General features: G+C 40.3%; 1 protein-coding gene across 4 annotated transcripts in view; it reads left to right on the top strand.

Annotated features, from left to right (window-relative positions):
* The first annotated feature begins 2,637 nt into the window (after positions 1-2,637).
* LOC122651681 overlaps positions 2,638-17,306 on the top strand; it is a 98,908-nt gene continuing 84,239 nt past the window's right edge. For 2 of the 4 annotated variants that reach the window (XM_043845165.1, XM_043845164.1), the window contains exons 1-7: positions 2,645-2,889; positions 3,888-4,000; positions 4,158-4,284; positions 4,679-4,777; positions 5,590-5,658; positions 5,742-5,876; positions 5,948-6,016. In XM_043845165.1, coding sequence (XP_043701100.1) covers positions 2,764-2,889; positions 3,888-4,000; positions 4,158-4,284; positions 4,679-4,777; positions 5,590-5,658; positions 5,742-5,876; positions 5,948-6,016 — 738 coding nt within the window. In that variant the 5' untranslated portion in view covers positions 2,645-2,763. Of the gene's footprint in view, positions 2,890-3,887; positions 4,001-4,157; positions 4,285-4,678; positions 4,778-5,589; positions 5,659-5,741; positions 5,877-5,947; positions 6,017-17,306 lie in introns of all 4 variants that reach the window. The other 2 variants (XM_043845167.1, XM_043845166.1) reach the window with 2 other exon arrangements.

The following is a 17,306-nucleotide window of genomic DNA, read 5'->3' as shown; positions in this document are numbered from 1 at the left end:
AGAGAATTGGAAAAAAATAGGCCAAAGAATGAGCTGGGAGGGTCTCCCTACCCCAAAAAATCCTGTTTAGGAGGGAGGGGGACCCTCCTATTTATAGGGGAGGGAGGACCCTCACCCTTGGCCAGATAAGTCCTCCACGGCGCCGTGGGGGACTTTTCCATGACGCTGTGTGTGACGTCAGCAAACTGATGTCACATCCCTTCATGGTGCAGTAGAAATCAAGTACACATCCCCACGGTGCCGTGGGAGCACAGTACCACTTTTTCCTATTTTGGGCCATTCTGGGTCCATGGGCTTGGTCAGTGGGACCGCCGTGGTGGCAGAGGATGAGCAGTACCTCCTTCAGTGTTCAGTAAAGGGTCTTATGAGTCATTTTATGGATGTTAGGGTGATTTGGTTTAGATGTAGGGACAAGAGTCCTTCTTGCGAGCGATACCGATGTCTGTCCGTGTCCTGTTGTCATCATCGCCGAAGATGGTGACAAAAATTGGTGTCTACAGCCGTATAACTAGTCCTCCCTCTAACTTACTTTTGAATTTGGTGTCTGTCCTTATATACTCTCCGAATAAGGAATGTGATCGTAGTTCTCTTTACAGGTTATTCTATTTCCCAAAAGTTATGTCCATTCTACCAAAAAAAAAAAGAATAAGTTATGTCCTTTATCCAAATCCCTCTGTCCTTCGGTAATACCCATGACTTGGGTTCATCCTAGAAATGGACTCTTTACTGTTAAAACAACATATCACATATCCTTTTGCAATGGAGATTGGCCAACATCTCCATCTTATAACTTGTTTTGCTCATCTTTATGGAGGATGGATTTTTTTTTACCACAGGTTAAGATTTTTCTTTAAGATGTAGTTCCAATGCATTAGCGGTTAACCAACTATTTTTCACTAGACAACCATTTGCCCCATCTATTTGGAGCTGAAGAATCCATTATACACGCCTTATTTCTTTGTCCTTTTGCGGCTTCTTGTTGGCGATCTTCACCACTCCGGCTTGACATGAATCTTTTTACAGAATTTCATTTTAAATATTGTGTCAATTTCTTTCTTCGTATATCTAAAGATCTACCCAATAGGTAGGAATTTGATTTTCATTGGTCTTCCCTATCGTGGTAGATCTTGAAGACTAGGAATGATGTAGTCTTCAACCATCGTCTGCCTAATCAGATGACTACAATTATGGCGTTAAATCTGACTATTGAACAGTCTTATTGGAACATAAGAAAACTAAAAACCACCATCCGGGTCAATCATCAATTTTGCCTTCTCTTCCCAGACAATTTATACATGGTTTCACGGATAGAGCTTGGGATGCCACTACTCACAATGCTGGTAGAGGAGTTTTGTTTTAGGATAGTTTTGGGCATTTTTGGTAGTCGAATGTAAGGTCTGTTTTGATTTTTCAGCTTCGACAGTTGAGGCAGATGCGATCCAAGATGCCCTTCTCTCCTTGCTCGGTGTCTTGACTTTACATCCTTAATGATCATCAAATTGCCTTTCAATTATGATTGCGCTACAAGGACTGGAAGCCTCGTTAGACTAGGTGTCTAGCATCATTGTAGATAATATTTGGTTGTGACTGGTGATTTTCTTATGTTGTTTTTGTTCATGTTGCTCGAGAGACTGTTAGGGAGGCTCATTCCCTTGTCAAAAGGGCTATTAGATTTACTTTGTCTCATGTTTGGTGGTACAACCACCCTCTTTTCTTGTAAATAATTCGGCTGTCCGGAGTTCTTCTAGCGTCAATCTGCCTTAATAAAGTTTACATGTGTCCTAACCAAAAAAAAAAACATTGGCTTTGATTCTAAAAGGACATCATCAAATTCACTTTTGGACTTTAAAGTAAACGGGTTGGAAATTTACATTAGGACTCTTGTTCTAATAAAAAGGCCCATTACCCAGTATTATTGATCCCGCCTACACAAGGCACTAGAAGGGTTGAGTTTGGAGTCGGTTCTAATTTTTAACTTTAAATATTTTTGCGGAAAGCAACTATCCTCAAGACTCGAATCTGGATATTTGCCCTCGTAATCCAAACCTTTTATAAGTGCTCTAAGCAATGGACATGACTCTTGTTCTAATAACACCCTCCCCACACCCTTTCCCACCCCACCACAAAAATTAAGAACAGGACTCATATAGACAATAAAAAATGAACTAAGAGATAGGTGGAATTAGGAAACGAGGAAGGGTCTTCCCATCCTTTAGTTTTCAAAGAAAGTTTTGCTTCACCCACGAAAGAAATTCCTGGCAATTGATGGTCATAATTATCTCTCATACCCTATTGTACGAAAGGTTCGAAACTGCCCTTGAATGTCCACAGGGTTTCATCCAACCACAATAAAGGTAGAGTGTGTTTTATTCTTGGTTTCACCATGGGTGAAGGAAAATTGTATCCTCCTACTAACAATCCAGTATTCCAGACCAGATGTTCTGATTTGGAGAAACTCCGTGCAATGAAATGGAATCTTGAGGTTTGGGAGTATCAAAACCAGAAGTGGAAATAGAGGAAACAGCCATTCGACGAACCAATTATAAGATAAGGGAATATTTTAAGATGTCCCCACAGGGCCACAGCCACAAGGCAACTATTTCTTTCTTATTCGGAGAATCAATTGGTAAGGGCTTGTCCGAAGTCCGACGAAACTTGAAAGTATAAATAAGCACCGGAAAGCAACCCCAAACCGTTTTGATTTTCGTCACGCATCCCATTTCTTCGGTCTCTCTGCAACAAATTGGGAGTTGGAAGACGGCCATGGATAACGAAGTTGTTCAGCGAGCATTCCAGGAAGGTGGCCGAGATTACTTCCAAGTGCAACAGCCACCTGCCTCCACTTCGTCTTCTTCTTCATCCATTCTCCAATCCCTCCCCCTTCATGTGGTACGATACGATCGATTCTGGCAAATTACCAAAGAAAAAAAGCTTCTAATTCTGTCAGCACTTCACTAAGATTTCGATGGACTTCAATAATAATCTAATTTGTTCTTTTCCCTGTTTAACAATCCTTTACCTTGTGAGTGCCTGTACTCTTAAAAATCTTTTTTTTTTTTTTTTTTTCCCGTTTAGTTTTTACTCGTCCGCTCTTTGCTTGTTACGACTCTGTGTTTGTTTCCTATGAATCGGTGTTGTAAGAAATGAGGAATGGAAAATACGATTACTCAGAAAATAGGGATTGTTATCGTTTAATTCTTTATGTTCCTTGTTTTTGAGTTAGGCGGATGAAGCATTTGGCATCCAAAATTTGGAACTTTAATAGCTAATAGGCACTGTTGTTGTTGTTGTTGTTTGCACCCAATCCCCCTCTTTTTCTTTTAACCCCAGTTTGGCGGTAAAGTTACTTCTTTTAAATTTTGTTCTTCCAGTTATTGAATACTATGGAGAAACTGTTCTAATTGTCTGGAAATTTTATTTTTGTAAAGCTTTTCTTTCATTAAGTGTGGTCTAATTTATGGCATTCAGTCTTTCCGACTTACATAGCTGATAGAGACTGTTATTGTTTGGCTATTTATGTAGCTCATTTTTGAGTTAGCGAGCTGATGAAGTATTTGACATCCAACATTTGGGACTGAAATAGCTAGAGGCACTGCTACTGTTTACCCCCCCTCCCCTTTTCTCTAGTTAGGTTGTAAAGTAAGATATGAAAAAAATAAGGCTCATCATACATTACTTAAATGTCAAGCTTGGGTTTAAATAATTATCTGCCTTCTTTTCTGTATCAGTTATTCTTCCGGCGCTGCTTTAAAATTTTTCTCTACGTTCTTGAATACTCTGGAGAAGCTGGTCTAATTAGGTGTAAAATTTGTTTAAAAAAATTAAATTGCTTGTCCTTGAGCTTTTCTTTTAGAAGCTTAATTATTGTTGGATTTTTTATTGTGCAGTCCTTTGATCACGGGTATTATTTGTTAGTGAAAGCTGTTCAAGAACTCCGGGAGAAGAAGGAGGGCCTTGTGGCAGTTGGAATTGGTGGACCTAGTGGCTCTGGTAAAACAAGGTACTCATGTCACCTGTAGTCATATTAATTGTTGTTGTTGTTATGGAGAATTTGGACAATAATTATTGGTTGCTTATTGCATTGATTGATGGTTTTCATTTTATTTTCTTCAGTTCATTATTTTGATTGATAATTGCACATTTATTGGTTCCTGAAGCTTATCAGAGAAGGTTGCATCAGTAATTGGTTGTAGCGTCATATCAATGGAGAATTATCGTGATGGAGTTGATGATGGGAATGATCTAGATTCAATAGATTTCAATACTTTAGTTCGGAATCTTGAGGTTAGTGTCAATTTGTCATTTAATTTTTTGTACTGGTTTCAATTGATATCCTTTCAGTTGGACTAAAATGTTCTAGAAAACATTTGGCTACATTGTTCACTTTAGTTTTGTTTGTCTATGAAGTGGTCCTAATTCTATCTTTGCTGAGTGTTATTATTGGATAAGGTTGGGGGTTTTGAAACCTGTTCTAAATTTTCTGAATCATTAGCTTTTAGTTCTTAACTGAGATTACAGAAGTGAAGTATAGACTAAGTTGTTAGGAGGTAACTTTACCTCAACCATTTCCTGGTTGAGTTGAACCTTCTTGGACCTAGAGTAATTTCAATGAGTTAATATGAAATACCATGCGAGGAAGCCTCTGCCAGCATAACTGACAAAATCCATGCCTGATTAGGACTTGATGAAGGGAAAAGATACAGTGACACCGTTGTTTGATTTTCAAAAAAAGAGACGTATTGGTTCAAGAACAGTAAAGAGTTCTACGTCTGGGGTGGTAAGTATTTCTATTTCCTTAACTTTCTAAATTAAGGATCGAAGAATATTTTTAAGTTGCCTAAGGGTATGAATTACCATGGAAACACATAAATATATGGAAAACATACTCAGGATTCATTATAAGTATTTACGTATTTTGTTTGTCACATAATATTGCAAAGATTTTAGTTTATTCTCTATATCTTAGTCAGCAAAAGTTTTTAGTGAAATGTTGTTTTTATATATCATAGGAATTTGAATATAATCCTAATTAAGCCCTATGGTAGATCTTGCATGGAAAGCCCTCAATCTTTGTTTGACAACTGCTATTCCTGATATTATTGCCCAACTTTACCCTGAAACAAACTTTTTATTTTGGAACTACAAAATTCTTTTTCCCTTCTCTTCTGAGAAAAAATTATTGTTATGGTCTCGTGGTTGTCTTTGGCCCTGCTTCAACTTATTAGATTGACATTTTACAATACATAATGACTGTACTTCATAATATCAGACATTTTTCATGCATTTGGCTAAAACAGAACCATTAAGTGAAATTCTTTGATGTTTCTTTCTCGTGCTGTTAGGGGGTTGTGAGCTCTCTTTGACTTTTGTATTAAATGTATGTTCTGTTTTAGACTTTTAGTATCTACGACCAAGGGAGTTCCTTCGTAATCACCCCCCAAGGACAAAAGAAAGAAAGAAGGGAACACTGCCTGTATGTCTATGGTGTATAATCCGGCTAATTATTGTAATAGATGCTTACAGTTACAATAAGTGTCAGCAATTTTGCACCTCAACGTTTTTGTACCTAGATTTATGAGCTTAGTGCAGGTAATCGTCGATGGTACCTATGCTCTCCACTCAAAATTGCGATCTTTGCTGGATATCCGAGTTGCAGTGGTACTTTCTTGTTCTTGAAGTCTTTTGTTGTCACGGAAATGTTTGTTTTATCTGGCATAAGTTTCTGCCTCCGAAATGTTCAGGTTGGTGGTGTATACTTTAGCCTTCTTTCAAAAGTGCGATATGACATTGGGGATTCTTGTTCCTTGGATTACCTCATTGACAGCATTTTTCCATTATTTAGAAAGCACATTGAACCAGACCTGCATCATGCTCAGGTTGGTGCTTTGATTTCCTTGTTATAGTTTTGTTTAATAATAATTTGTTATTTATTAGATTCATTCTGCAGATTAGAATCAACAACAGCTTTGTCTCATCTTTTAGAGAACCTATCTACAAGCTGAAGTGTAAAAGTGAGGTTCGTGCCTATCTTTTAACCGTATTCTTGGTGGATATTCTAGATTAATTGGCCTTTTCCTACCAAGCAAATGGTTCTTTCTATTTTTTATGCAAATACTTTTATCTTCTTTTTCTCTTTGGTCGTCATGTTAATATAGATTTCCTACTGCAAATTGACAAGGACTGCCTTTATCTTAATTTCATTTTTAAAGTTTCTGTGTTACATATATGTATGATTTTAAAATTATGTTGCAAAAAACTTCTATATGTGAATTTTATACAGTACCACACTACCAGTATGCTTGATTTTCCTTTTTATTCTCTTTCTTATTGTTGTTGTTATTGGAGGGAGGGGTAAAGGTTTCTTAGACGGTCCATTTAGGAAAGCTTACTTTAACGGCCCAAATATCTGCCACATTAAAGCTCCATTGATGCTCAAATTTTTTGGAGACGTTGTTCATGTCATCTTCCATCCTTTTGGTAAGTTTTATTTTGATCCAATTTTTTTCTTTGTTTAGATATAAAGCAGTTGAGAGAAAGAGAGAAAAGAGGGACTGATTTTTCTTGTCGATGATGAGACAGAGGCCACCACTTTATTTATAATCTTGAGAATATTACAAATATGGTATGTGATGATTTTGGGAATTGTGACTTGTGTCTATGAGACACAGCACACCTTTATTTATAATATAAGAATGAGAATACAAAGACAGTAACGCCCCAAGGGTAACACAACGGAAAACCCCAAGGACAATTCTACCCTTATATCCCATATTACAACACTCCCCCTCAAGTTGGAGCATGGATATCACACATGCCCAACTTGCATACAAGAGGACAAAAAACTTCACTAAACTCCTTTGTGAAGATATCAGCCAACAAGTCACCAGACTTGACAAAAGGAATGCAAATCATCCCTTGTTCGAGCTTCTCTTTGATGAAATGACGATCAATCTCCACATGTTTGGTACGGTCATGCCGAACAGGGTTATGGGCAATGCTAATGGCAGACTTGTTGTCACAGTACAACAACATAGGTAATAAAGTAGGAAGAGCCAAGTCTTTCAACAATCCCTCGAGCCACATCAATTCACAAATACCATGGGACATTGCACGAAACTCAGCTTCAGCACTAGAACGAGTAACAACAGTCAGTTTCTTGCTGCGCCAGGTGACCAAATTACCTCCAACAAGAGTGCAGTAACCAGAAATGGACCGACGATCATCAAGAGAACTAGCCCAATCAGAGTCAGTAAAAGCCTCCACTCGCATATAATCATGTGGGAAGAATAAAATTCCGTTGCCTGGGGCAGCCTTCAAATACCTAAGGATACGTACAATAGCATCCCAATGAGAAGTATAGGGGTCATGTATGTACTGATCTCACCATGCTGACTGCAAATGCGATGTTTGGCCGAGTATGGGATAGGTAAATTAGCTTCCCAACCAATCAGTGATATTTCCCTTTATCTATAGGGTCACCTGTTTTACTAGAGAGATAGGCATTTGCTTCAAGAGGGGTATCGGCTGGCTTACACCCTAACATACCAGTCTCTAATGTAAGATAGGAATGAAGATTCAGTCAGTCCCAAAACAGGATCTGAAATCAGGGAAAAAAGGCTCAGTTCGATAGGTTTAAGGTTGGGTTGGATTGGTGGATTAATGGATAGGCTTAAGGTAAAGGTAAGGTGAGGGAATAGGTCTGGAATGATAGGGAGGTCAAGGGATTAGGCAAACAGATCTGCAGCAGGGCAGTTGTCTCTGCCGATTTGGTCTGTAGGCTGGGAAAGTGGGCTTTTGATGGGTTTAGGGAGATTTCTTGTGGAAGGTGATCTGCAGGTCAGATAGGGCTAACAAGGGGATTGAGTGGAGGTCTTAGAGGGGGGAAGGTTTGCTGAAAAGCTTGAAGAAAACTAATGGCTGGATAGGGCAGGAGAGAGAGGGAATGGAATTAGAAGGTTAGTCAAAAATAGAAGGTAAGCTGGGAATGAAGGTCAGGGCAGAAGCAATGGAGTTTGGTTGAAGGGGGAGAGACTTCTGAAGGCTTGAAGGCTTGCAGGAATGAAAATCAGCAACAAGAAAGAACCTCTTGGGCTTCCCATTGCAAGGAGTTAGCTTGGATCAAACACCAGCTCCTCTCTCCAAGGATCGAACACCAAGGAACAACTTCATGGAAGCAAAACTTGCATAGCAGCAGAGATGTATTTTTTGAATCAAATTGTGGAGCTCTTGGACCCCTTGGGTTGTATTAATAATCCTTGAACGAGGTTACATAACACTATCAACAACTAAGTTGATGTGAAGACTTTCTAATTTAAAAAATAGAAGCTAATTACTTATTACAAAAATAGAAAGTCCTAACTTCTAATTATGAAAATAGAAATTAAAGCAATTAAGCTTCTAAAATATAAAAGACATCTTGACTGGTCAAAGGCCAGCTGGCCCCACTAAGAGCTGTGACACTGTTCACGTGAACAGTGTTTCCTGGTCCAAAACTGGCCCAATACTTGGGCTGGTTCAAGTCTGACTTGATGGAGCAGCAGCCTTCTTCTTCTTCTTCTTCCTTGAATACACCCTTGGTTCAGCATCAAACTTCCAACCAAGATTGACTGCACATGATAAAATTACCCGTATTGTGTTCATCTTTGCAACAAGAGCAAAGGTTTCTTGATAGTCAAGACCATAAGTTTGGGTAAATCCCCTGGCAACCAATCTGGCTTTGTATCTATCCAAAGTACCATCTGAATTCTGTTTGACAGCAAACACCCACTTGCAGCTGACTATTTTTTTTCTGGGAAGGAAGAGCTATTAAGTCCCAGGTGCCGTTTTTCTCAAGGGCATGCATTTCCTCCATCATGGCTGCCTTCCACTTGGGATCTTGAAGAGCCTCCTGCTAGGTTTTAGGAAGGGAAACAGAGGACAGAGAAGTAACAAAGGCACAATATAAAGTTGAGAGAGACTCATATGAAACAACCTGAGAAAGAGGATGTTGCGTACAAGTTCTAACCCCTTTACGGACAGCAATGAGCAAATCTAAAGAGGGATATGAAATAATGGGAGATGGTGATGGAGAAGAAATATTACCTGGAGGTGATGGATCCGATATAAGAGGAGTCGGTGGATCTGAAGCAGGTGTAGTAGTATCTATTTGCATCCCACGACAAGAACGTTGACGAGTATAGGTCTGAATAATGGGTGGAATAATAGCAGATTGAGTTTCCTTTTGAATGGGAATAGGAGACTCCCCCTGGACTGAAGGCATGGGAAGAGAAGGCACATGCATATCAGGTAGGGGTGTCAATCGGCCAGTTCCAGTCGGTTTCAGTCGGGCTTAATCGGGCACCCCTAATTTGAAAACTTGCACCGTTCCTGACCGTTTATATAATCGGTCACTGAAAGGTTAGGCATGGACATGGTGACATTCGGTTGGTCGGTTACCGGGTCATAATTGGTGCAAGTTCAGAGTATCAGACTAATGCTGGTAAGGGGTCCTGTATGATTCTACTTGCAGAGATTGAAGAGCTTCTCGATTCTATCAGATTCATATGAAATCCGCCTCTTACTGTCCTCCTTACTGTAGATGAAGAGGCGATAATGATGTAGAAGAAAAAAAAAAAAAGAAGAAGAAAATTAGAGAGATTAATAGAGATAGATGCAGAGGCTTTTGGGTCCCTTGAGGGGGTTTCACAAACGTAGAAGCGGAGCTTTGTGCATGTACATAGGGAGGTAACAGCAGATCCAAACCCCTGTCGTATTTAATGGGCGTTGCAAAACCTCTGTAAATCAATTCTTCTTTCCTCGTGTATGATTCCGTCTTAGGGTTTCGTCTTAGATGGAATAGGGAGGGAGATAACCCAGACCTAAGAAATAGAGAGAGAAATAGAGAGAAAGAGAGAGATGGGTTATGGGGATATGGATCAGGTTGCGGTGGAGCAATTTGAAAGTAAAAAGTAAAATGAAGCGACGTGGGTGGAGTGTGGGACAAGACTATTTTTAATTTATAATATATTATATCGCATCTTTATCCTCACCATTACATATTATATATTAGTATTGGAGAAATAGTACTGAGTTTGAACCATGACGGTTGAAAGTTTAATATTTTAATGCACAATGTATTCAGTCATTTCATAAAAAAACGACTTCATTCATACGTTCAGTCAGGTCGGTCAGGCAACCGTCAGCCTTCTTTTATGCACCGGGAACGACCGATTAATAATTGGTCGGTTCATGAACCCGGCACATTTAAGAATCGGTCGTGTCGGTTACTGTTTTTCACCGGTCGGTATCGGCCGGGTCTACCGGTACGGGCCAGGTATTGACACCCATAATATCAAGCAGATCGGCACTGCAGATCACCCCCTTGATGAGATACCACATCATAATAAGGAACAACCTCATTAAAAACAACATCAAATGGTCACATACATACGGTGGGAAGTAGCCGGTAGCCCTTTTGAGTAGGAGAGTAACCAACAAAATACACTTCAAATCCCGCGGTTCCAACTTATTGGGGTGCTGATGGTTCCAGGCATAACAAACACACCCAAAAACTTTGGGTGGAATAATAAAAGAAGTGGAGCCTTGAAGAACCTGAATAGGAGAGCGAAATTGGACAACACGGGTAGGCATTCGGTTGATTAAGTAAGCAACAGTCAAAACTGCCTCACTCCAAAAATGGGATGGGACACTCATTTCAAATAGGAGGGCACGAGCAACCTCCAATAGGTGGCGGTTCTTGCGTTTAGTCATCCCATTCTGAGCAAGTGTGTCTACACAACTGGTTTGATGGAGAATGCCCTGAGAAGCAAGATATGCCTGAAATGCCCCATCAAAATATTCCCAACCATTATCACTGCGGAGAACTTTAATTTGAGCATTATACTGAGTACGAACAAAGGTATGAAAGGATTTAAAACATTGAAAAACCTCATTTTTATGATGCATCAAATAAAGCCAAGTGCAATGAGTATGACAATCAATAAAAGAAAGAAAAAATTTATAACCAGAAAGAGGAGAACAGTGGGTAGGGCCCCACACATCCGATTGAATTAACATAAAAGGTAAAGCACTTCGAGAATTCAAACTAGAATAAGAAGAACGAGTTTGCTTGGCTAAAACGCAAGCATCATAAAAAACATCCTTAAGATTACAACTAGAAAACAACGTTGGAAATGTTTTAATTAAAGTGCCCACAGGAGGGTGTCCTAAACGATGATGCCAAAGTAATAATTCAGGTGGAACAACAGAATCAGCAACAGTGGGATGAGCGTGGCGAAGAGAAAAAGGGCAGCATCAAGTAAATAGAGACCACCATCAGCTTTACCAGACCCAATCATTCCCCCGTTACTAGATCCTGAAAAAGACAGTGAGAGGGGAAAAAAGTCCCTTTACAATTAAGGTCAGAAGTGAAATGACTAATAGAGAGAAGATCGGTAGTAGAATTTGGAACATGTAACACAGAAATTAATGACAAGGTGGGAGAGCATGTGATGGACTGATGGACCCCTTCCCAGAAATAGAGAAAAGGGAACCATCAACAATGCGAACTTTATCCTTACCAAAACATGGGGAATATGTAGAGAAAAAATTGGCCTTACCGGTCATGTGGTCGAAGGCCCCGGAGTCAAGGATCCAAGAATGTGAAAGGGTAGAGTTACAAAAACAAGCAAAAGAAATACTTGGGGTTGCAGAGTCTGAAGGTATCAAGGTGGAAGAAGAAGCAGAAGCAGAACTGGTAGAGCCGGTGGAGTCCAACTTGGTTACCAAATGGCGCAGAAGCTTGGTAAGCTCATCCGGAAGAGGAGAAGGTGCAACACCAATAGGAGCATTAGATACAATGGTCTCAGTATGGTGTGCTCAAGGTTTCCCACGACCACGCCCCCTGGAAGTAGCCCGTCCATGAAGCTTCCAACAGAATTCCTTGGTGTGTCTCTCTTTCCTACAATAATCATAGTTAATGGGTTCCTTGTCAGAACGATCACTAGGTCGAGAAGAACCATCTTTGGATTGCACAGGAGGACCATACAGAAGAGCCGATCTGTCTCGGGAAGAAGGGGGCAGCATAATAGAGCGACGGGTGTCCTCAAGTTGAATAAGGGAATAGGCCTGTTCCAGAGTGGGGAAGGGATCCCTGCTAAGAACTTGGGCACAAAGCTGATCATACCTACATTGAGCCCAACAAGAAAATCATACACCCTGAATTTATCTTCTCTTTTCTTGAACCTGATCACATCTTCAAGAGTAGAGGCCTGTAATGTGTTATAAAAATCTAACTCCTGCCTCAAACTGCGCAGCTCAGAGCAATAGTGAGAAAGGCTGAGTTCGTTCTGCTTGACCTCATTAAGTTTTTTTCTTAATTCATAAATCTGGGCATCATTCCCAACCTGAGAATAAGAATCTCTTGAGCATCCTTCCAAATTTTTGCAGCCGTGTCTAATAGGAGATATCCACGAGCAAGTTGTGGAGTAATGCTGGGAAGCAGATAAGACATCACTAGGGAGTTGGAAGAACTCCACTTGTCTTGTTTAGGATCTACAGTGAGGGGTTTCTCTTTTGTGCCAGTGAGATAACCCACAAACCCGCGGGAGTCAATGTTGAGGTAACATGATCTTGATCATATCAAATAACTGCTACCATCCAACCGGATGGGCACACGGGGAAAGTGGGGAAGCCATCATGAGGGCCACAGACTTGCCCTTCCAAAGTAGATGTAGCAGAAAAAGTATCTGACATCATAACAAAGAGCGGGAAAAAACTCAACCATAGAACAGAGAGGAAAAATTTAGAACATCAACAGATCCAAAAAACAAACTTCTCAAAACAGGGATCATAGCCTTTTCAGTTCATGGAAAACGGCTGGAGACAAACAAAAAGAGAGGGAAAAACCCTCAGTGATGAGAGATAGCACTACCGAGGGGTGGCGGAGAAAGGGAGTTGCGGTTCCCTGCCTCTCTGTGATGCTAGAAGGGAAACCGAGAGAGAGGGAGGCGCAAGGGGGTTGGTGGCGGTGGTGGTGAGATGGAGGGATGACGACGGTGGTAGGTTGTGGCGGTGCTAGGGAAAGAGAGAAAAAGGAGAAAGAGGAAGAGGAGAGAGAGCGTCGGTGGCGGAGGGAATCCCTAGGTCGATTCTTCCTGCTCTGATACCTTGATGGTTTTGGGAATTGTGACTTGTGTCTGTGAGACAAAACACACCTTTATTTAAAATAATAAGAATGAGAATACAAAGACAGTAATGCCCGTAGGGCAACACAACATAAAACCCCAAGAACAATTCTACCCTTATATCCCATATTTCAATAGTATGATTGCACAATCGCACAATCACACAATTAACATATTAAACCTATGCATAATGGATGTAGACACTCCAATGCACCTAGTTACATTACACACTTTACTAAGAGAACCGAAATGAACCAATCTTCAGCACTCCCCCTCAAGTTGGTGCATAGATATCACACATGCCCAACTTGGAAACAATAGGATGGAAGGTTTTAACTGTTATGCCTTTAGTGAGCACATCGGCCAGTTGGTTCTTAATAGTAACAAATGGAGTGCAAATCCGACCATCTTCAATCTTCTCCTTGATGAAGGGTCGGTCAATTTCAACATGTTTTGTTCTATCATGCTGAACAAGGTTATGAGCTATACTGATTGCAGCTTTGTTGTCACAATAGAGTCTCATAGGCCCTTCAAGTGCTATTTTTAAATCTTGGAGGAGTTTCTTTAACCACATGAGTTCACAAACTCCCTGTGCCATCACCCTATATTCTGCCCCAGCATTGGATCTAGAAACTATAGATTGTTTCTTGCTCCTCCGTGTCATCAAATTCCCTTCAAGGAATGTACAATAACTTGAAGTAGATCGTCGGTCATCAACAGAGCCAGCCTAGTTAGCATCAGTAAAGGAATCCAACTTAAGGCTTCCATTGTTTGAGAACAGGATTCTTTTCCCTGGGGCTGACATTAAGTACCGAAGAATCCTATATACTGCTTCAAGGTGAGTGGTCTTTGGATCATGAAGAAATCTGTTAACGACCTCCACAACATAGGCAATTTCTGATCTGGTGTGGGAGAGATAAATAAGTCTTCCAACGAGGCGCTGGTACTTCTCTTTATCGATAGAGTCACCACCTGGGCTACCCAGTTGGTGATTGACTTCAATGGGAGAGTCAATAGGTCTACACCCAAGCATCCCTGTTTCTTTAAAAAGGTCTAAGATATATTTTCGTTGGGATATTAAGATCCCTCTGCTGAATCGGGCTACTTCAATCCCTAAGAAGTAGTTTAGATTTCCTATATCCTTAGTTTCTAATTCAGCTGCCAACTGAGTTTTTCAGGGATGAAATTTCTACTTCATCATCTCTAGTAATTACTATGTCATCCACATATGCAATCAGCGCAGTGACTTTCCTGTCCTTGTGTTCGACAAATAAGGTATGATCAACATTACTCTACTGGTAGCCAAACTTGATCATTGCTTTCTGAAAGCTCCCAAACCATGCACGAGGAGATTGCTTCAGCACAGAGAGTGATTTTCTGAGTCGACTGACTTTGCCAGTTGTAGTAGGTGAGTCAATACTAGGAGGGATATTAATGCAAAAGTCGACTTCGAACCAGTGAAACCAGCGGGAGATTGATTGCAGCAGGATCGATATAATGAAAATAACAAATTAAAACTACAACTCTTTTTTTTTTTTTAATAGCTACCTTTCTGTTACATATGAAGTACATAAAAAGGATAAGAAGAAGAAGAAGAAAGGGATATAGAGAAGATAGAAGAGAAGGGGGTAGGGGAATGGCTCTCTCACCCACAACTATCCAATAATCGATGGCAAGCTTGGCCACAAATTCTATTATCCAATTCTGTCTCTATTACAAGAGGAGCTGCCTATTTAATGGAATAGGTCGGCTTACAAAATTAGAATCTTAAGAAATAGTAACTTCTTGTTGAGAAGTGTACCACGATAGGGGGAGCGCCCCTATTGTGGTTGAGTCCATTATGGTTTTCCTTTATTGTTTTATGTCTTTCATTGTTAGGAGTTAGGAATCAGTTTCCTAGTTTAAGTTAGTTACCTATTTTATATTAGATTTAGTTTCCTTTTCCTTTTATGATTGTAATGGTTTTATTATAAATAAGATAATTGAGGGAGGAAGCAAACTAACACATACGGCTCCTCCCCTTGCAGCTACTCTTCTCTATTTTCTCCTCTCTAAGGTTACTGGTTACAGGTCCTAGGTTTTCTACATGGTATCAGAGCTCATGGTTTGAAGTTACCCTGGGTTATTATTGTCTTGCCGGTTTGAGAGCCGTGTAAGGTCTCTGGTATGGTGAGCAGCCACTGTCACTGCTGCTGCATGTTTATAGATATTCAGTTTTTTGTTTGATTTTTGTTGCTATGGCTGTCGATTAAAAGTTCGAAGCCAGTTTTGTTTGGCTATGTGATTGGTTTTATGGCTTTTATCAAGCCTTGTTTATGTGTCGGTTGCTTGCTGCTGTTCCTTTTTGAGGATTGGTTCAAAGGTGGAAGAAGAAGGACATCCACCTGCAATTTTCTGCTGGCTGTGTTCTTTGTTTGGGGATGGGGCTGCTATTACTGCCCTTTTATTTTTGTTATCGTGGAGTGATTCTGTTGGAGAAGGTGACTGCTGTTGTGTGAATCGAACCAACATCTGAAGAACCTCTGTTCGTTGAAGGTGCTACCCTCTTTAGAAGAAAAGGTCCTGCTGATTTACATATTGATTTCCTGCTGGGCTGGTTGCTGTGTTTGGTGCTCTGGTTGGATGGTGCAGCAGCTGTGGTTTTCTTCTCGGTGCCAGCTGTGGTTTTCTTCTTCCCTTTGGACTACTTCTCTTCCCTTGCGAGATTTTGCTTGGTTGCCGCTGCATCCACGACTACCGCCCCTGGTTTCGTGAAGGAGATGATGGGGTCTCGAAGTTATTGATTTGATGGGGTGCCTGATTGAAGGATTTCTCTGCTGGATCGAATTGAACAGATCCATTTTTCTGCCTTTATTGGTTTCGTCCAGAGCTTGAAAACGTGGTTGCTTGAGATGTTGTTGGTCGAAGGTTGAAGACAACACCTTCACGTCGGTTTGTATAAAACCCATTTTTTTCTCTGGTCACTGCCCACTTCCGCCTCCCTTTTTACTTGCCTTCACGCAAGTCCCTTTTCAAGGTTGCGTGCATCACAGCCTTCGTTTCTTTTTTTATCCCCCATCTTGTGTCATTACACCCTCTAATTTCCTTTTTAAAATGGGCCGGGCCACCCTCTTATTGGCTTTTTCAAATGGGTCTTTCCTTTTTTTTTGGTTGGGCCTGTATTTCGAACCAGCCCATTTTGGGCATCTCTTTCTCTAAAATCTGTCCGGGCTCATCCTCTTTACTCAAGCTCTTGTTGGGCTTTTATATTGGTTGGGTTTTTATTTGGATTCTGGCCCATCTATTTGAACTACCCAATTGACCTTTGAAAATTCTGGTTTATTACCAGTTTGCCCTTTGGCTTGGATTGTATTTAAAAGCGGATTTCCACCAAATTACAGCCATGCCATCCTTTTTACCAACACCATTCTCTTCTAATTCCTTTCATATCCCATACCTTTGGTATTTACCCATAACACCTTTGGAAACTTCTGGTAAATTACAATTTTGCCATTCCTTCCTTTTTAATTACCCATAACACTTTTAGAAAATTCTAGAATATTATGTTTTTTCCCTATCTTTTACATTATCTCTGTTATGTCCACGTGTACTACATGTGGGGGGGATTATGTACAATACACCTGCAGACATTGTAGGAGCAGAATTTGCAAGAACACTTGGTACAAAACATAGAAGATCAAAGTTTTCACCATTGCCAATGGGTATCTACTTTGTTATTGGGTTGAGTTTGCCGTAAGGGGGATATTGAAGTATTGAAGATATTTGGTTGTTGCCTATTTGAAGACTTTCAGTTGGGTTGATACAGTTTTTTTCCGCTGCTTGATTCAGTTTGTTTCCGGTGCTTGCTGGTCTAGTTATTTCACTTCAAGATTCTATGTCATTGTGACAATCTGAGATTTATCATTGGATAGCTATTGAAGATTGTTGAAAGCTGCATTTTTTGGAAGACATTCCAGTCCCGGTTTGCTGATCATGTCTGTCCAAGTTTTGAAGATCTATTTTTTCAAGTTCTTGAAAGTTTATTGGGGAGCTGCATTCATATGTCAAGCTGGATTCTGATGCAACTTAGTTTTTTCCCATTTTGTTTAAGTTGGGCATTAGTACCTTGTATGCGCCAACTTGAGGGGGAGTGTTAGCATTATT

This window comes from Telopea speciosissima, chromosome 2 (assembly GCF_018873765.1).
Source record: "Telopea speciosissima isolate NSW1024214 ecotype Mountain lineage chromosome 2, Tspe_v1, whole genome shotgun sequence".
Lineage (NCBI taxonomy): Eukaryota > Viridiplantae > Streptophyta > Magnoliopsida > Proteales > Proteaceae > Telopea > Telopea speciosissima.
Note: the sequence above shows the minus strand (reverse complement) of the source record. Positions and strands in the feature narration are given on the sequence as shown.